This window comes from Porites lutea, chromosome 7 (assembly GCF_958299795.1).
Source record: "Porites lutea chromosome 7, jaPorLute2.1, whole genome shotgun sequence".
NCBI classification, from domain to species: domain Eukaryota; kingdom Metazoa; phylum Cnidaria; class Anthozoa; order Scleractinia; family Poritidae; genus Porites; species Porites lutea.
Window position 1 is genome coordinate 1,545,659 of NC_133207.1, and position 15,408 is coordinate 1,561,066.

At 38.4% G+C, this 15,408-nt stretch overlaps 1 protein-coding gene across 1 annotated transcript in view; it reads left to right on the forward strand.

Annotated features, from left to right (window-relative positions):
* The first annotated feature begins 254 nt into the window (after window positions 1-254).
* Window positions 255-15,408, forward strand: part of LOC140943441 (uncharacterized) — a 30,691-nt gene continuing 15,537 nt past the window's right edge. Inside the window, exons 1-10 of the mRNA XM_073392526.1 lie at window positions 255-788; window positions 3,260-3,372; window positions 3,724-3,798; window positions 3,910-3,969; window positions 4,646-4,714; window positions 4,794-5,036; window positions 5,410-5,495; window positions 9,519-9,919; window positions 11,834-11,883; window positions 12,840-13,070. Of these exons, the coding sequence (XP_073248627.1) occupies window positions 350-788; window positions 3,260-3,372; window positions 3,724-3,798; window positions 3,910-3,969; window positions 4,646-4,714; window positions 4,794-5,036; window positions 5,410-5,495; window positions 9,519-9,919; window positions 11,834-11,883; window positions 12,840-13,070 (1,767 nt within the window). The 5' untranslated portion in view covers window positions 255-349. The remainder of the gene's footprint in view (window positions 789-3,259; window positions 3,373-3,723; window positions 3,799-3,909; window positions 3,970-4,645; window positions 4,715-4,793; window positions 5,037-5,409; window positions 5,496-9,518; window positions 9,920-11,833; window positions 11,884-12,839; window positions 13,071-15,408) is intronic.

A 15,408-nucleotide genomic window follows, 5' to 3' on the forward strand; every position in this document is an offset into this window, starting at 1 on the left:
CACTATAATCTGCCTACAATGTCAGGCTCCTTCAAAGGGTCAACTTATCTTAAATACTGTTCTCCCCTACTAGTTCAAAGGCCGAGTACCTGTCCATTCACATCAATACAGGCATAACAGTTGACGATAAAAAAATGTTCATTTTTTAAATAGGTTGTCATCATCCGTGTTTCCTTGACAACGTGTCGATTTTTCAATACGCCTCAAGTGCTTTTTGACTGACAAAGCTTGACATCCATTCAACCTGCAGATACGAGACGCTAAAAAAACCCAAAGCCAAAGTGACTTGAAAGGCAAACAGCAAGTCCAGGCATTACAGGGGAAATCAGCAAGAGAAAAGACTATTCTGATGTCTCGCATGAGTGGTCGTGTTTGGCCGGAGCAACTTGTGTCGACGAACGATGTCGAGAATGGACTTCCAGACTCCTCTACGTTACGTCACGAAAAAGAAGAGGACAACTTTAATATCGATGACATGCAAGTAGTCTACGACGATCACGAAATTGCGAGTGAATCTCAAGAGGCCCTGGATGATTTTCCTGAAGAGCAGACAGTAGATTCGATCAACCAATTCCATAATGGAAATATAGATCATCCGGGGAGTCACACTCCAAAGCATCTACAGTGGAGCACAGATGAAGCCATGGCATCCTCAAAGCGATCTCATGCCTGTGACCGGGTCATATTGCTAGCTGTATGTTTCATGTCTGCGGTTTCAATAGTGCTGACTCTGCTGATGTTTTTTGGTGTGGTTGAGCCTTTCAAGTGCGCTTGCTCCGGGAAAACAGGTATTTCGAAGAATATTTTTTGTTAAAACACGCTGGTATTAAAATATAATCTGGCATTCTTAAAATTTTGGGGACATAAGGTTCTGATTAATGTATCTGGGAATGCAAGCTGGCCTATTCTGTTCAATATACCGTGTGGCACGAAATTTTTGCTGGAGTTTGTTTTTTCGGATTGGCGATTTTTTGTGTTTTGCGGGAGCTAATTTTTGTGATTAGGACAAATTGTTTTTTCTTGCTGGGAATTAATTTTTGCGATCAGTTCATAAAGTACCCAGTACCCAGTAATTAAACCAGTAATTCATTGTATACCGTTTTTATTTCTGAATGAAAGAGGCAAGTTGCAATTTACGATACGATTTCTTAGTACTGTATTTTTATGAAGCGAATGTATGTTAGAGAATATTTACTCTGGAGTAAATTTTTTCGGAAAAATGTCTGCTGTAGTTTTTATTTGCGCGAACTTATTTTTGCAGATCGCTGGAAAAATCGCAAAAAATCGGAAAAATTAGAACCCGCCAAAATGTCGTGCAACACGGTAGGCTGTGCCTTACATTTGAGTCCCTTTGATGTCTTTGATGACGCAGAAATTAACAAAAAGGAAATTACATGTGGCAATAATATTGAGAAAAGTTTATGTAATTTAACTATTTTCCTTAAAAAGGTACCTTTCTCAGTAGCAACTTTTGCTCTTAAACAGATAACGGATCCCTTGAACACCAATTACCCTAAAAAGTAAATAGTTAATCCACGTAGGGGTATTATTGCTAATTTTCAAACTCATTAACGTACATAAATAATTAAGTTAGCACATTATGAAACCACCAATTTGTTTAACTTTCGCAGTATTGAGTTTTTTTGTTTACTGTAAAGGAAAAGGTATCTTTTTAGAGGTACCCACACATTGAACATGTCACGTCAATATAAAATTATTTGGACCATGGAATGTCATGGCCTTTCATGGTTGTTGGGTACAGTCCTGCTGACCCTAAGAACACATTTTGTTTACTTTATATGACATAAATCTGCTCTCACACGTAAGGTTTAGTTTAACCCCCCGAGAAGGTAATGATAACTCCTTTTGTCTGTTTCATACGAAAGACGATTAGCCATTCACTGAGTGCGCAAACCAAGGGTTCGCCGTATTTTGATACCTTTAAAACATACTGAGTTGAGTTCGGTTTACTTATTACAGGGAAATAAATGATATGTCGACAGCTGAGCGTTATAAAATTTGTGTCTCACTTTTACTCGAAAAGTGGAAAAGAAAGCTTTAATTAGCTGCTCTTTTTTGGTATAAAAAAAAAATGGGTCAAAGTGAAAAAACTTTATAGATAATGGGTAGGAAAAGGATGAAGTCATGAATGCACACTAGAAAATTCTTCTTAAATCAGTTATTTACCCCCGGCTTGCACGGAAAATATTTTCGGAACTTGAGTAAACATGTCTTTTTATTGCATTCCTTAAATACAATGAAGAACACTGACAATGCTTCTTCTTTCACATGCAAAGTTGGGATCCTGAAACTCGGCCAAAGTGAACTATAATTTCACTTAATGGGTAACCCTTGGGAATTGGTTGATCTCAGTTTTCCTTCCAAGGAAGATGCCTTTGCTGTAGGATTACGTCGTTTTTTTATAAGCATTTTGAAATAGAAAAACTGCGTTTTATGTACATTTTAAAGATTTAAAAAATTTACCAAAATTGTACGCGGGCTAAATATAGACTCTGTGTTTGCTTGACTCCAGTGACATAAAACTGAACAAACAGCTAAATAAACATACATTCGTCTACATTGTAACTTCGCATTCATGACATTGGCCTTGATTTAGCCTGCGTAGCAAGCATGTCGAGAAAGTGGGACCTTCCCCTCCCCAGTCGATCTCTCTTTTCGTTTGCTCTAGCTCCAAATTTCGTGCAATAAGTCGATTGGAAACGCTTGCAACGCATGCGCAGGCTAGCCTTGGTTCTCCCGCCGTTGTCTTTTCACGTATAGCTCATCTCCACCGATGTCGCGTGGCTTGTCAGTGGCGTAGATGGTTTGTTTACGCGACTTACTGAAGAAGAAGGAAGGAACATCTGCTCGCACGGTAGTAAGCACTCAGATACAAAGGAGGTAGATGGTTGAGTTATCACGTTATATTGAGACAATAATAAATCATTAGAGCGTTTTCACTCATGTGGTCAGCAGCTGTGCAAATATATTGGAACAAAATAAAGCTTTTACAAAAGATAAATGTTCAACCCTCAGAGGACTGGTTTGGAACACCAACATGGCCGCCGTTTATTTGTTTTGGAACACCAATATGGCGGACGTCACGCCACGTGAAAACGCTCTATTCTTTCTAATTTTAAATAGAAGCATTTATTTATCAAATAAGATACGAATAGTAATTTTTGCTTTTAAATTTCACGAATCCTATTTTATATCAACTTTAGATGTTTTTTGTTTCTTTCTTTCTTTTTTTCACCAGGAAGTGAAACTTCAAGTTCAAGTACTCCCTACTTTGAAATTTCAAAGAACATGAAAGATCTTAAACACAATATATCTTCTGTGAAAGATACTTCGACTGCTTCGATGATCGCGGTGAGTTTATTTGAATACATACAGGGCTTAAATTTCCTGTCCATTACAGCTTTTATATTTAAACTACCAACTGAATCATACGTCAAAAGGGGGACACATAGTTAAATGATTCATTCTGGCTTGTTCAGAATGCGATGCCCTACCTCAATGCTGCTAAAAACGTTTTCCCTTTATTAGTCTTCGTAGTTGCGGTGTCAGCAACATAGAAATGTTGAACGTCTTACAGTCTGCATATCATGATGAAATAGGCAAAACAAGTACCTTTTGAAATTTGTTTTTTTGTTTCTGTGATTTACCGTTGATCTTTTCTTTGTGTTTTTTTGTTCCAACCTCTTTTGGATTTTTTAACAGGTCAAAGCAGAACTAGACGAAATGAGAGAGAAATATGATGATATTAAAGCGAAATATGAACAAGTGATGATGGAGGTATGAAAGAAACAGCTCTCTAAAGTATTATGCCATGACCTGTATTGGGAAAACAAAACATACAAGCCCAAGAGGTCTATTAACAAAAAGAAATTGTGCCAATCTTTGCAGGTGGCAGGCCTCAAAGGAATGAACCTGTCTAAAGTAACCAGTGGATCATCGTTAGACAAGGTATCTTTTTTTTTAATTCACAAACAAGTACAGTTTGGGTGTGGTTATTGCATAACTTAAAGAAAAATTAAATTTCAGGTAAATAACTACAGCTAGCGGAAAATTATTCAGTTACCGTTTTTGCGTGATGAACAAGATTACCCCCAATGGAGACTTAAAGTGAAATCACTCGGTATAATATTATTCATGGTTAACATTCTTGGCAGTGGACTATGAATCTAAACTTAAGCTCCAGTACGAATATGCACGATGTAAGGAACTTTTGGCTCGTAGAATCCGGAATCCCGGAAATTTTTAGTTGTGGAATCCGGCATCCGAGGATATTTTGCTCGTGGAATTCGGAATTCACCTCAAGGAATCCAAAATCTCACTATATTAACGCTTGGAATCCAGAATCCAAGTTCCACTGACAAATACTGGAATCCAGTATCTGGAATCCGGAATCCACGGCGTGGAATCCAGAATGTTATCTAAGACTGTTTTGGGTTACCTTCCATAGGGCTATTAGCCTGTTGGATGATATGTGAACGGTGCAAAACAATTATAATAATTGTTCAAAGGCATAAATTATGCCCCCAGTATGCCAACTCAAATAATTGAAGATTTGTAGAGCAACTTATTGGTGTGAAAAACCTTGACGTTGTTTTATTATTCGCATTTTTATGTTTTGAATCAGGATAATTCAACTCTTCTGCAAGCGGAAATTAAGACCGTCCGGCAGGAAATAGCACTTCTAAATCAACAGGTAAATGTGCAACGTACGTGCGGTTATCCATTACTCATTTTCCCCTGATATAACTGAATGTTAATCGTTTTATTTTTAGGTGATTAACGTAACTAAGACCCAAGGTCCCCAGGGACCTCCAGGACCTACTGGACCTGCTGGACCTGCTGGACAGCCCGGATACAATGGTACCCAGGGCCCTCCCGGTGTTGCAGGGCCCTCAGGATCTTCTGGATCGTCGAGGTCTGGTAACCTTTCACTTTGCACTTACAAAAAAGTAGACGCCACTCCTGTATCAGCTGGGAGTATTGCTCGAACAGACGTTGCAGTCTTAGAAGCAAAGGTACGCCTTCAATCCAATCATTTAAAAGCTTTTGATCGTTTTCCTTCAGTGGTTCCTCATAACTAGGCGATGGAAAAGACCACTTTTACATTAGAAAAAGGATTCGATCGCCGTTTCGTTGTTTTGTTACACCAATGCATGACAACTACGGAAACGAAAGGGGGAAATCGCTATTATTAAATCTCAATAGTTGTTTCGCTGTGACGCACTAGTAAGAATAGCGATTCTTTAGCAAAACTTTCTCAACCATTTTGTAACTGGTTGTAGCTACGGGCTACTGGAACTGGCTTTTTAGTGCAGAATATCATTGCAACATTCACGTTGCAATATATATTCACATATAACTTTAATTTGCTCTAATTTTTATTTGCAGGGCACGAAATTACTTGGTGTCAGCTGTGATTCAAATGACGCATCAGTTGTTCAACTTTTTAGTGGCGTTCACCAGGGTCTCAAGACGTATAGATGTGATTGTAAAAATACTGTAAGCTCAGGAGCCGGTACCATGGAGTGTTACCTTCATTACTGGGAGTGTCCTACCTGAATTACAAAAAGCTTTAAGCTTGCTGTTCAGTTCATAGTCAGGCCTAGCCCATAAGCCACAGCGAGGACCTCTTCTGAAGAGTGTACGTTGTAAAACTGAACAATGCTTCTTCAAAAGTGCTCGTCAGATTACTTGATAAAAAACTCGACGCGCGGAAAAGAGTCAAATGTCGGCTTAAAGGAAGGACTTCATAATCATGTGAACTATTATCATTATTATTATTATTATTATTATTATTATTATTACTATCATTATTATTATTATTATTATTATTATTATCATTATTATTGTTTTTAGTATTATTTAGTGGACGAAAGGAGACCATGAGCAATGTGTTTCCTTTATATATGATATATTACTGAGATTCGACGCGAGTAAACTGTACTATATAAGCCGTGGCAAAATTGTAAAATCTTGGATCCTTTTATGGTTCCATACACTGGCACAAACAAGTTCGAAACTTTTGGCTTGAGACTAAATAAATGAAAAGGATTAACTTAAATCGGTAAACATACGTTAACCTTAAAACCTGGACTCATAAATAAGGCCTAAGGCCAAACGTCGAACTTTTCATGAGACGAACCAAACATGTTGAGTTTACGTACATGAAAAGTTTGACGTCTGGCTCAGTTAAGTTCGTCTGAATAAGTTTGGATCGTCCAACACGTTCTATCCGTCTGCCTCAGACGGAAAGAACGTTTGAAGGTCGTCTCCAGGACAACGGTCGACCTTTCAACGCGACGAACTGAACTAATAAATTTAAAAATTTGTATGATGATGTATATTTAGCTTCGTTCGAGAGCAAATTTATTTATGGCCGGCTAAAATTGCTTTTTTGGTCTGATTCAGTTAATTGGTTTGTGGCGTCCTAAGTTTTAAGTTTGACCCAACATCCGATCTTAACTTAATTTGTTACTAATCGCCAAATACACACATATAATAGTCGAAATGCTAATAACTACCGACCTTATATGTAGAACAAATATTAAACCGTTTTACAATCCTCCATCTAGGACCTAAACTATGGAACTCCCTTCCCCATAATCTTACGGAACTGACAAGTTACTCTAGTTTCAAGAGTTCATTAAAAAAATACCTCATCGAGAGAGCTATAAATTAAACTCGCCTGACCATGATATGGCAGCTTCCTTTTAATCATAATTAAGTATGAGGAGCCCAATTTTCTCCAAGCTATTTAGCTTCTATTGGGCTTCCTCGCCACTCTATCTATTACAAAAGTTAAGTCACTTAATATTACATTTAATTTTGAACTTTTTTTCCCTAGCTTTTCCTGCCCTGTAAATTGTGCAGTCTTAGCAATAATATGTATATATTTTTTAATTTCTTTCTGTAATATTTATTCTATGTGGTAAATGTAAATAAATAAATAAATAAAATAAATAAATAGGTCGACCCAAATTAGAGTTTCGGGTTCGTCTCATGAAAAGTTCGACGTATGGCCTAGGCCTTATGTTCGTCTGAATGAGTTTATATCGTCCAACGCGTTCTATCCGTCTGCGTCAGACGAACTTCTGAAGATCGTCTCCGGGACAAACGCGTACGTCGATCTTCACATACGACGAACCGAACAAATAAACTAAAAAATACGATGAGGTACATTTAGCCTCTTTCAGCAAAACTTACGTTTTGGTCTGATTCAGTTGATTGGTTCGATGCGTCCAAAGTTTGACGTCTGACCCAACAGACGATCTCAACTTCATTTAGGTCGACCCAAATTAGAGTTAGGTTCGTCTCATGAAAAGTTTGATGTTTGGCCTGGGCCTTAGTCTCTTTAAGCGTTGATTTAACCTACCCTGGGTACCAGAAGTAGTTCCTTGCCTTATCCTTCTAAAACATTTGAGCAGGGTTTATATCATTCTAAAGAACGGACCTCTGAAAAGAGGGTAGCACTAAGCCGCAAGATATGACGAAAATTGCATTTAAGTGATTTAGTTCTTCTGCAATTTCAAATTAATACTCCTGACGGGAAACCTGTACATACTTATAAACTGTGCAATAAAATTACGTGGTACACCATGATTTGATTTGTTGGTTCCATTTGATTTCAATAGGCCATTTCCGAGTTCCAAAAAATCTCACTTTCAAATCGAGGCTAAGTGCGAAGCCATTGAAACGAAAATGATTTTTATTCTTATGCAAATAAAATTCATTTTCACAACAAATGTTTCGCACTTAGCCTCGTTTTGAAAGTGAGATTTTTTGGAACTTGGAAGTGGCCTATAGTTCACTCAGCTAAGAATATAATTTTCCGCTAAAAGTAAGGACGGATCTATTGTAATCTAAAAAGCTTAACGTTATTTGCGTTAGGCCACATTCAATCAACAATCCTTTAAAACGTTAAGGGTAAGCGGTAACTTTGAGTCTCAACGGGTCTTAGTGACCGGACATGCATCAAAGTATCGTTAAACGAGTTCACTCGACCTTATGCATAGCTTTGTAAAGACTAACACCTGCCAACACAACTGCTATAATGTATACGAGAGAAGCAAGTGACTACACTCCAGTACCAACTTACGGCCATAAAGCGCACAGCCATATTAGCCACAGCCTATATAGTTGTTTTGTCCTTTATTAGGACGCATCTGGACCCGAAAGTCGAGTGTGTCTGCCCTTTACTGCCTAGGCGAATTCAAAGTTGGTTGTTACGTGACCTTAAGTCTGTATGTCCGCTATATCAGGCAAACCAATGTTTTTGTAAATGAGAATGGACTACCAAGTCATTTGGCAGTCAAGATGGATGATCTGCAGCAAGTACACACGACTTATATACAGTCACTCATATCTCGCTATTTTCCTAAAGAAAACCTGGTTAGCCATAAGCATCCGCGCGACAGGACAAACCAGTGAAAAAAAGACGGCCGAGCTGCAGAATAACGTAACGATTAACGGAATCACCAGGAAATTGAGAAATTTTAATTCTCAGGGGACAAAAACCTTGTACCAGAATAATTTAAACAATATTGCAATCTTTTTCACCTTTTCCCGAGGGCTTTTGAAGTTATCCGTACTAACACCAAATTTCACAAGAATTGTGAAAACACAGGTAAAATTTCAAAAATTTAATAGTTAAGGGGTCACTTTGTGAAATTTGACATTTATCTTCTCCGGCTCCCATTAGAACTGAGTTTTGTTTGGTGTTATTACAGATAACTAATTACATCTTTAGCCCTTGAAAAATGTAAAAAAGAATGCAATATGCTTTAAATTATTCTCGTAAAAGGTTTTTGGCCACTGAAAAATCAAATTACTCAATTTCCTGATGGATTACGTCTTGGCTTAATTCGCTGTTGATATTCAACAAACTACCCTTGTGTCGATAAATTCTCATTCATTTCTTTTCTGCATACGATGAAACAAACATGTGGTTTTTAAATTCGGGTTTCACTTTCGATCACAGCCACGTCACCGTTCAAAAGGAATAAATACTGTGATATAGCAGGGGCACCCAACGAGGATATAGTTCAAAACCACATAAACATAGCATTGTTGAACGTAATTTAGTATTCAAACGATAGATAAAGGCTTATTTTTATCCCCTAAAAATTTTTCGTCTGTTCGGATTTCCTAGCTGAACGTATAGTGATCCGAAAATTATAGGGATCAAAATTTACCTTTACGAAAATTCTAGCCAGAAAAAAGGCTCCCGAAAATTCTAGGTGACCTTTTTAGGGTAAAAATCTGTTAAAAAAGGGCAGTTATACCATTTTTTTGATGTTCGAAAATGCTAGGAGAGGCAGGCAAACAAGAAATTTTACAGAAAATGATGCGAAAATTCTAGATCTCAAATCGTCTTCCGAACAGATAATTTTCCGAATATTATCGTTGGGTGCCCCTGGTATAGGTCGATCAATGAATACCAATCACATGACGACACTGAGGTACTTTTTGGTACTTCATCTAATCTGTAACGCACGCAGGTCAATTATCGAAACGAAGCCAATAGAGCAGGTGTCAGAAATTCGTGTCCTCATGGATATAGCCATGGAGAAAACAACGGTTGGAGAAGAAAACCCTTACTTCGAAATCGAAACGACATCGAAACAAACAGATGACGCAGTAATTTATGACGACGTGGCCCCTGACGAAATAATAGGTCCCGAGAAAGGAGGACCGCCATCGACAGAACCTGCTCAGTCCTGCGCCCAAGAGAATTTTCTTAAACTCCAACGAATGTTGCACATTGTTACTGCCGTGGCGATCATTTCTCTCCTGACTGCTGCTGCATCTTTGGCTTTAGCATTAATTGTGATGAATTCCCAAAACACTAAGGATTCCGTGAGATGCCCTGCAGATTGTGTTAAGAATGCTGCCGTCCAAGGTACATAAGTGGGGTTTGTATTTTGTGGTCATAAGTACTAGTCACGCAATAGGATACTGCATCAGTTTCCCGAGTTCTTACATAAATGGTAATTAGCACAGATCTAGGCTATTTAGGTTCTTAAATAGGTTCTTATTTTGTGAAGAAACAAAATACATTGTAGTATTTAGTGGTATTTTCAGCTCATGATCATTCCAAATTAACTTTTATAACATAGCGCGCGTGCTTGCCCTATATAAGTCCTATGGAGCCGCTATGAACAAAATCTTTATTTACGCACGCCCGTGCGTAAATAAGATGACGTGAGCATTTTTTTTCCCTGGCTGCAAAGTTGTCGTCTTTTAAGCTGCAGTACACTTTTCCTTGTCTTTAAAATATGGAATAAACCAGCGAAAAACTGCCCAATTTTTCTATCGGCATTGACCTTTTAGGTCCTGATCCAACAAGCAGCAAAAATAAAGCCGAATTTAAAAAAAAAACTCGCAAGTTGCGCGTTTTGCAAATTTGTCGAAGACCAGCTGCAGCAAATTTTGGCCGAAAGACATTCACTGGGAACAGAACAGACACCAACTGGTCATCAACAACATTTAAAGGCAAAATTTCCGTTTTTATTGTTGTTTTTAAATTTGTTATGCACTTTGTTATCTCCGGACAATCCGACTGAAGCAGGAAAATTTCTCTCGCAATAACAACACAAATTACACAAGAAAACATAAATTTATTACTCACAAAAACAACTGCTGCCAGGTCTTCTCAAGAAGCCGTAATGACTAGCCCATGTTCGTAAATGAATATAAGTTTAAACAAGGATGACAGTCGTCTTCGCTAAAAACATGTTTTCTGGATTTCGCCGAGCGAAACGTAAAGATCTTTTTAGCAAATCCAAACCATACTCCACGACTTCTCACGAACATGTCAAGAAGCATTTCAACTTTAGGTGAACTTTAAGACTCTTTTACCTTTGTTTCTGCTTAGTTTCCATTGATCGTTAACGAATAAAGAAGCAAATTTTCTTTCTCACTGTTACAGAAAGAATATTTTCATTCAAACTAGACGATTGCGGCGTGTTCGTAATCAGCCAATAGAACCGTTTGTTATTGTGTCGCGCGTTACGAGAATTTTGCAGTTAATCAAAAAGCAAGCATTTTCGTCAGTTATGTTATAAAAGAATTTGCTCATGCTTTTAGCTGTGCGTATATCGAGTTATGGATGCACTTGGGAAGTTTGGAGAGCACTCAAGAAGCTAGAGTTGCACTCGGCTATCGCCTCGTGCAACTCTTACGCATCTTTCGTGCTCTCCAAACTTCCCGCGTGCATCCATAACTCGATATACGTAAGTATACCATGGAGTAATAAGGCATATATGTCTCCTAGGAGGATCCTGAATGTTGCCGACTTATCTTATTTGCCCAACTGAACAGAATTTTATAGAACCTGTTTTAATTTTTAGGCTAAACAGGTTCTTCTATAGAGGGGTCTAACTTGAAAGTTTTAGCCTGACCAGGTTCTTAGTCGCGAGTTTTTAGTCACTTTTTAGTGTAATTGATTATATTTCTTCGTCCTTCCATTTAATTATGTGTATACACACACCAATTCCAATACATAAACGTATTAGGTCCATTTCTTTCTTCTTTTTCTTCCATTTTCTCTTTAAAGGTTTGAAGAAGCTATTTCCTTAGATCCAAAAGGAAACATGAGGCGCCTCATGATTCCTTTTTGAAGTTGATACAAGTCCTATTTACAAAGTCAAAGGCTTGTTACGAATAATTGCCTCTGGGGACTAAATGCTCTGAATTAAACTTTCTTTCGAAAGTAGAGAGATTTGTCTTCATAGCAAATTTTTTTTAGGTTCAGGAAGCAATAGGGCTTCTAGAATTGCACGACTGTAACATAAACGAGTTTCCTTTTTTGCAGCTCAACTCCAAGGAAATAAGAAAAATATATCACACATTGTCGCGTCAGAGGTAGGTGCTACAATGAATCAGGAGCCCATAACCCAGGCGAGCAACTCCCATACAAGGCCTATGTCACGGCCTTTTTACGGACCAGTTTATTTTTAGACACATTTTAGGGCACTTTTTCCCGCGAAAATAGAATCTACACCATGCCTATGAGCGCATTCGAAGTATAAGATATCAAAAAGGAAATCTAAACGCTAATAAAAGGCAAAAAAATATCATTTTTAGGTCTGTAGGTCTTGCTGACTGGTTTTTGGAATTCCAAATTCGCGCCAAAGCCGTTCTAAAAATAAGCTGGTCCGTGAAAACGCCGTGACAGTTGCTCGCTTCGGCTTATGGGCTCCTGACTACGAATTTATGAACATAAAAGAGAAGTGTCATCCGCGCGCAGATGTAGAAACACATACGAGGCTTCAAAGGCGCATTAATTAGGGTTTTCATGTGGACCTCATGTTAAGTAATCCAGTAGAATCTTCGATTCTGAATTCCACGATGTGGATTTCATATTCCAGGAACTGGATTTCCGATTCCTAGTCAGTTGATATTGGATTCCGGACTCCAATCATTACGGAGTGGAATTCCGGACCGGAATCCATAAGCTGGATTCCGGATTCTAAGGCCCAAGATTCTGGATTCCAAAATTTCCCGAATTCCGGAATACAGACTACCGTGTATGGGGCGATCATTTATACCTTATGATAATTTGGCTGGTCTGTTGCACCTCATAGAGACTTTTGTTCTTGGGCCATCGTAGTTTAATCAGAAATAAAACACAATCAGCGGTGATAAACATTGTGAGCTTTCACATTTTTATATAAACTTGACCTTTCGTATACTAATCAACACCTGTTGCACCTCATGTCAATCGTCCTGACCACTCCAAACAAGCGCCAGCATTTTGAATTCTTTGGGAAAAGTTACTTATCCACCTACTTTATTTTTATTAACCTTTTTATTTTCAGAATAAGACTCTAAGTCCACAGGGGCCTGTTGGGCCTGCTGGGCCCGCTGGCCCTGCCGGACCTCCGGGATACAATGGTACCCAGGGTCCTCCCGGTGTTGCAGGGCCCGCAGGATCTCCTGGATCGCCAGGGTCTGGTAACCTTTCACGTTGTTCTTACAAAAAACAAGACACCACTCCAGTATCGGCCGGACATGTTGCTTACACAGACGTGACAGTCTTTGAAGCAAAGGTACGCCTTCAATTATTCATTTAAGGCCTGGTTCAGACGCCGTACTTTTCATGTGCCGAAACTAATTGAATAAGTTCGACTTTGGAGCGACACTGGCGCGACATCTGATTCAGACGGCGCACCGCGTGTCGCGTCAAAATTAAGTTCGACAAAAGTTCGACCGACTCTGTCGAACTTAATGCTTTCGCCGCACCAAACTCAAACTGCCGTACCAAAATGATTCAGACGCCACTCTTTTGTCGTACTTAATCCACCAGTTAGGTTCGGCACGTGAATGGAGCGGCTTCTGAACCGGGCCTAAAAAGTCTTTGGGGTTCAAAATTTAATATATAATTAACTTGACACAGGCTACCGTGATATGTATCAATACTGATCTGGCGGTACTTATGATGTTCTTAACTGCTGCTGCTGTCCCATGTCCTTAGAGATCGATGCAATATGGGCGGCACCATTAACAGACTCGATGAGTTTATCTTTCTGTGTACAGAAGACTGTATGCTTTTGTAACTGACTATGAATTATAATGTTGATGTGATTGAGGCATTCGAACATACCCCTTTGTTACTAGTGCACTTTAATACTTAAACTGTTTGATTTTGCAGGGTACGAAAATACTTGGCGTCTACTGTGATTCAAATGACGCAGCAGTTCGTCAACTTTCTAGTCGCTTTCACCGGGGTTTGAGAATGTATAGATGTGAATGTAAATATAGTGTAAAGTCTGGAGCCGGTACCATGAAGTGTTACCTTCACTACTGGGAGTGTCCTACCTGAAACATCAAGAAACGTTCTGTACGCTAAACTTGTCACTTTACTCTCAAAAACCAGCTTTCCCAGGGTAGGCCGATATGTATAAAATGCTGGCGTGGGTGAGCATCTTCAACACTTTGTGGATATTTTAGTGTTGAAGCTGACCTTTCTAGTTTTTGGAAATAATTTTCATCGACCATACACAGTTATGGAGGGAAAATCAGAACAGCAGAAGACCTGCTTAATTATGGCTGGGAGTTCCGCACTTCTAGTGTAAAACCACTTTCATTGTCTGTCAAGTTAAATGAAGTTTAAAAATATTAAAAGCCCTAACGAAAACGCAGTATAAATTTGTACCTCGGCCTTAGTTATTAAAAACAACCAGTAATTCATGAATCCAACAATAGTAAACCGTTCAATTAATCTTGTAGCTCCTGTTTATTAGGTCTTAAAAAATTGATCTTTGCTTCATGTTTTCAATTTGAAAAAACACTCTTACTCGTTTTTAAACATAGAATATTTTTAGCAAGCAAACGTGAACCATGAATACAGTGGGCATTTCTTGCTTGCCATTTTTTATACAATGTGTTCAACGTGAAACGCGCAATAAAATTTGTAATAAAATGAAGCCTTCCTAATACAGACATCAAAGGATATAGTTAAATGCCTGCATATACAGAGACCTCTACAGAGGTAAGTATTATTTGAAGTTTGGTAACTTTGGCACCAAGAGAACTGTCTCTAACAGAAAGGTGTACATTTTATAGAATTATCTGAAAGGAGATGTTCGATTTATGTTCGTGAAACACGATAACAATCAGCAAAGACGCCAATTTCGTTCCGTGACTGAAGATGATTTACATAGCTTTCGAGCTATAAAAATACAGAAAATAAAATAACTTAAGTCTCAAGGGTTAGGCTAACCTTAACGACTCATTTAAAAAAGGCATCCATTTTAAGCTTATTTGAGAGAAAAAATAAAGATGTGTCGTTACACGATGTTTGTTCTGTTATTATCATGTTGCCGCATTTGATTTCGAAGGAAACTTTAAGTGCGGTATTCGTGTGGGGCGGCGAGTCAGTTAAAAGTCAGGTCAGTGAGTTTGCTCAAATTAAAAGTTATACAGCAAGTCAAGAAATACTGTGGAAGGCTGTACAATATTCAAACCGTGCAAATAAGACAAAACAAGGAGCAAAGGTATAAAAGTATGAAATTTTCAAAAAAGGGCAAATGAGTTGGTTAATTAAAGAAACGATCAGAAAGTTTTTGAGCGGGACTGATTCTTCAAGGCGTGTCTGGTGGTCAAACCTAGCAGAGGATCTAGAGGAGGTGAAATCCTCACCTGATCAAGAGAGTGCTAGCTAAAAGGTAGAACACACAGTATATATAATCTGATGAACAGTGAACCACTCATACAAGCTGCCTCTGTTACACATGTTTTACATAGTCAAAAAAAGTTTTACAAATACAAATGTAGAAAAACAAAATGGACTTCTCAGTTAAAGAAATGGTGACATTTCAGCGGTGACATTAAAAGGGCTGAAGACTACTCAGTACTCACTTGTCTGGTACGTTTGGTCCCCTGAGC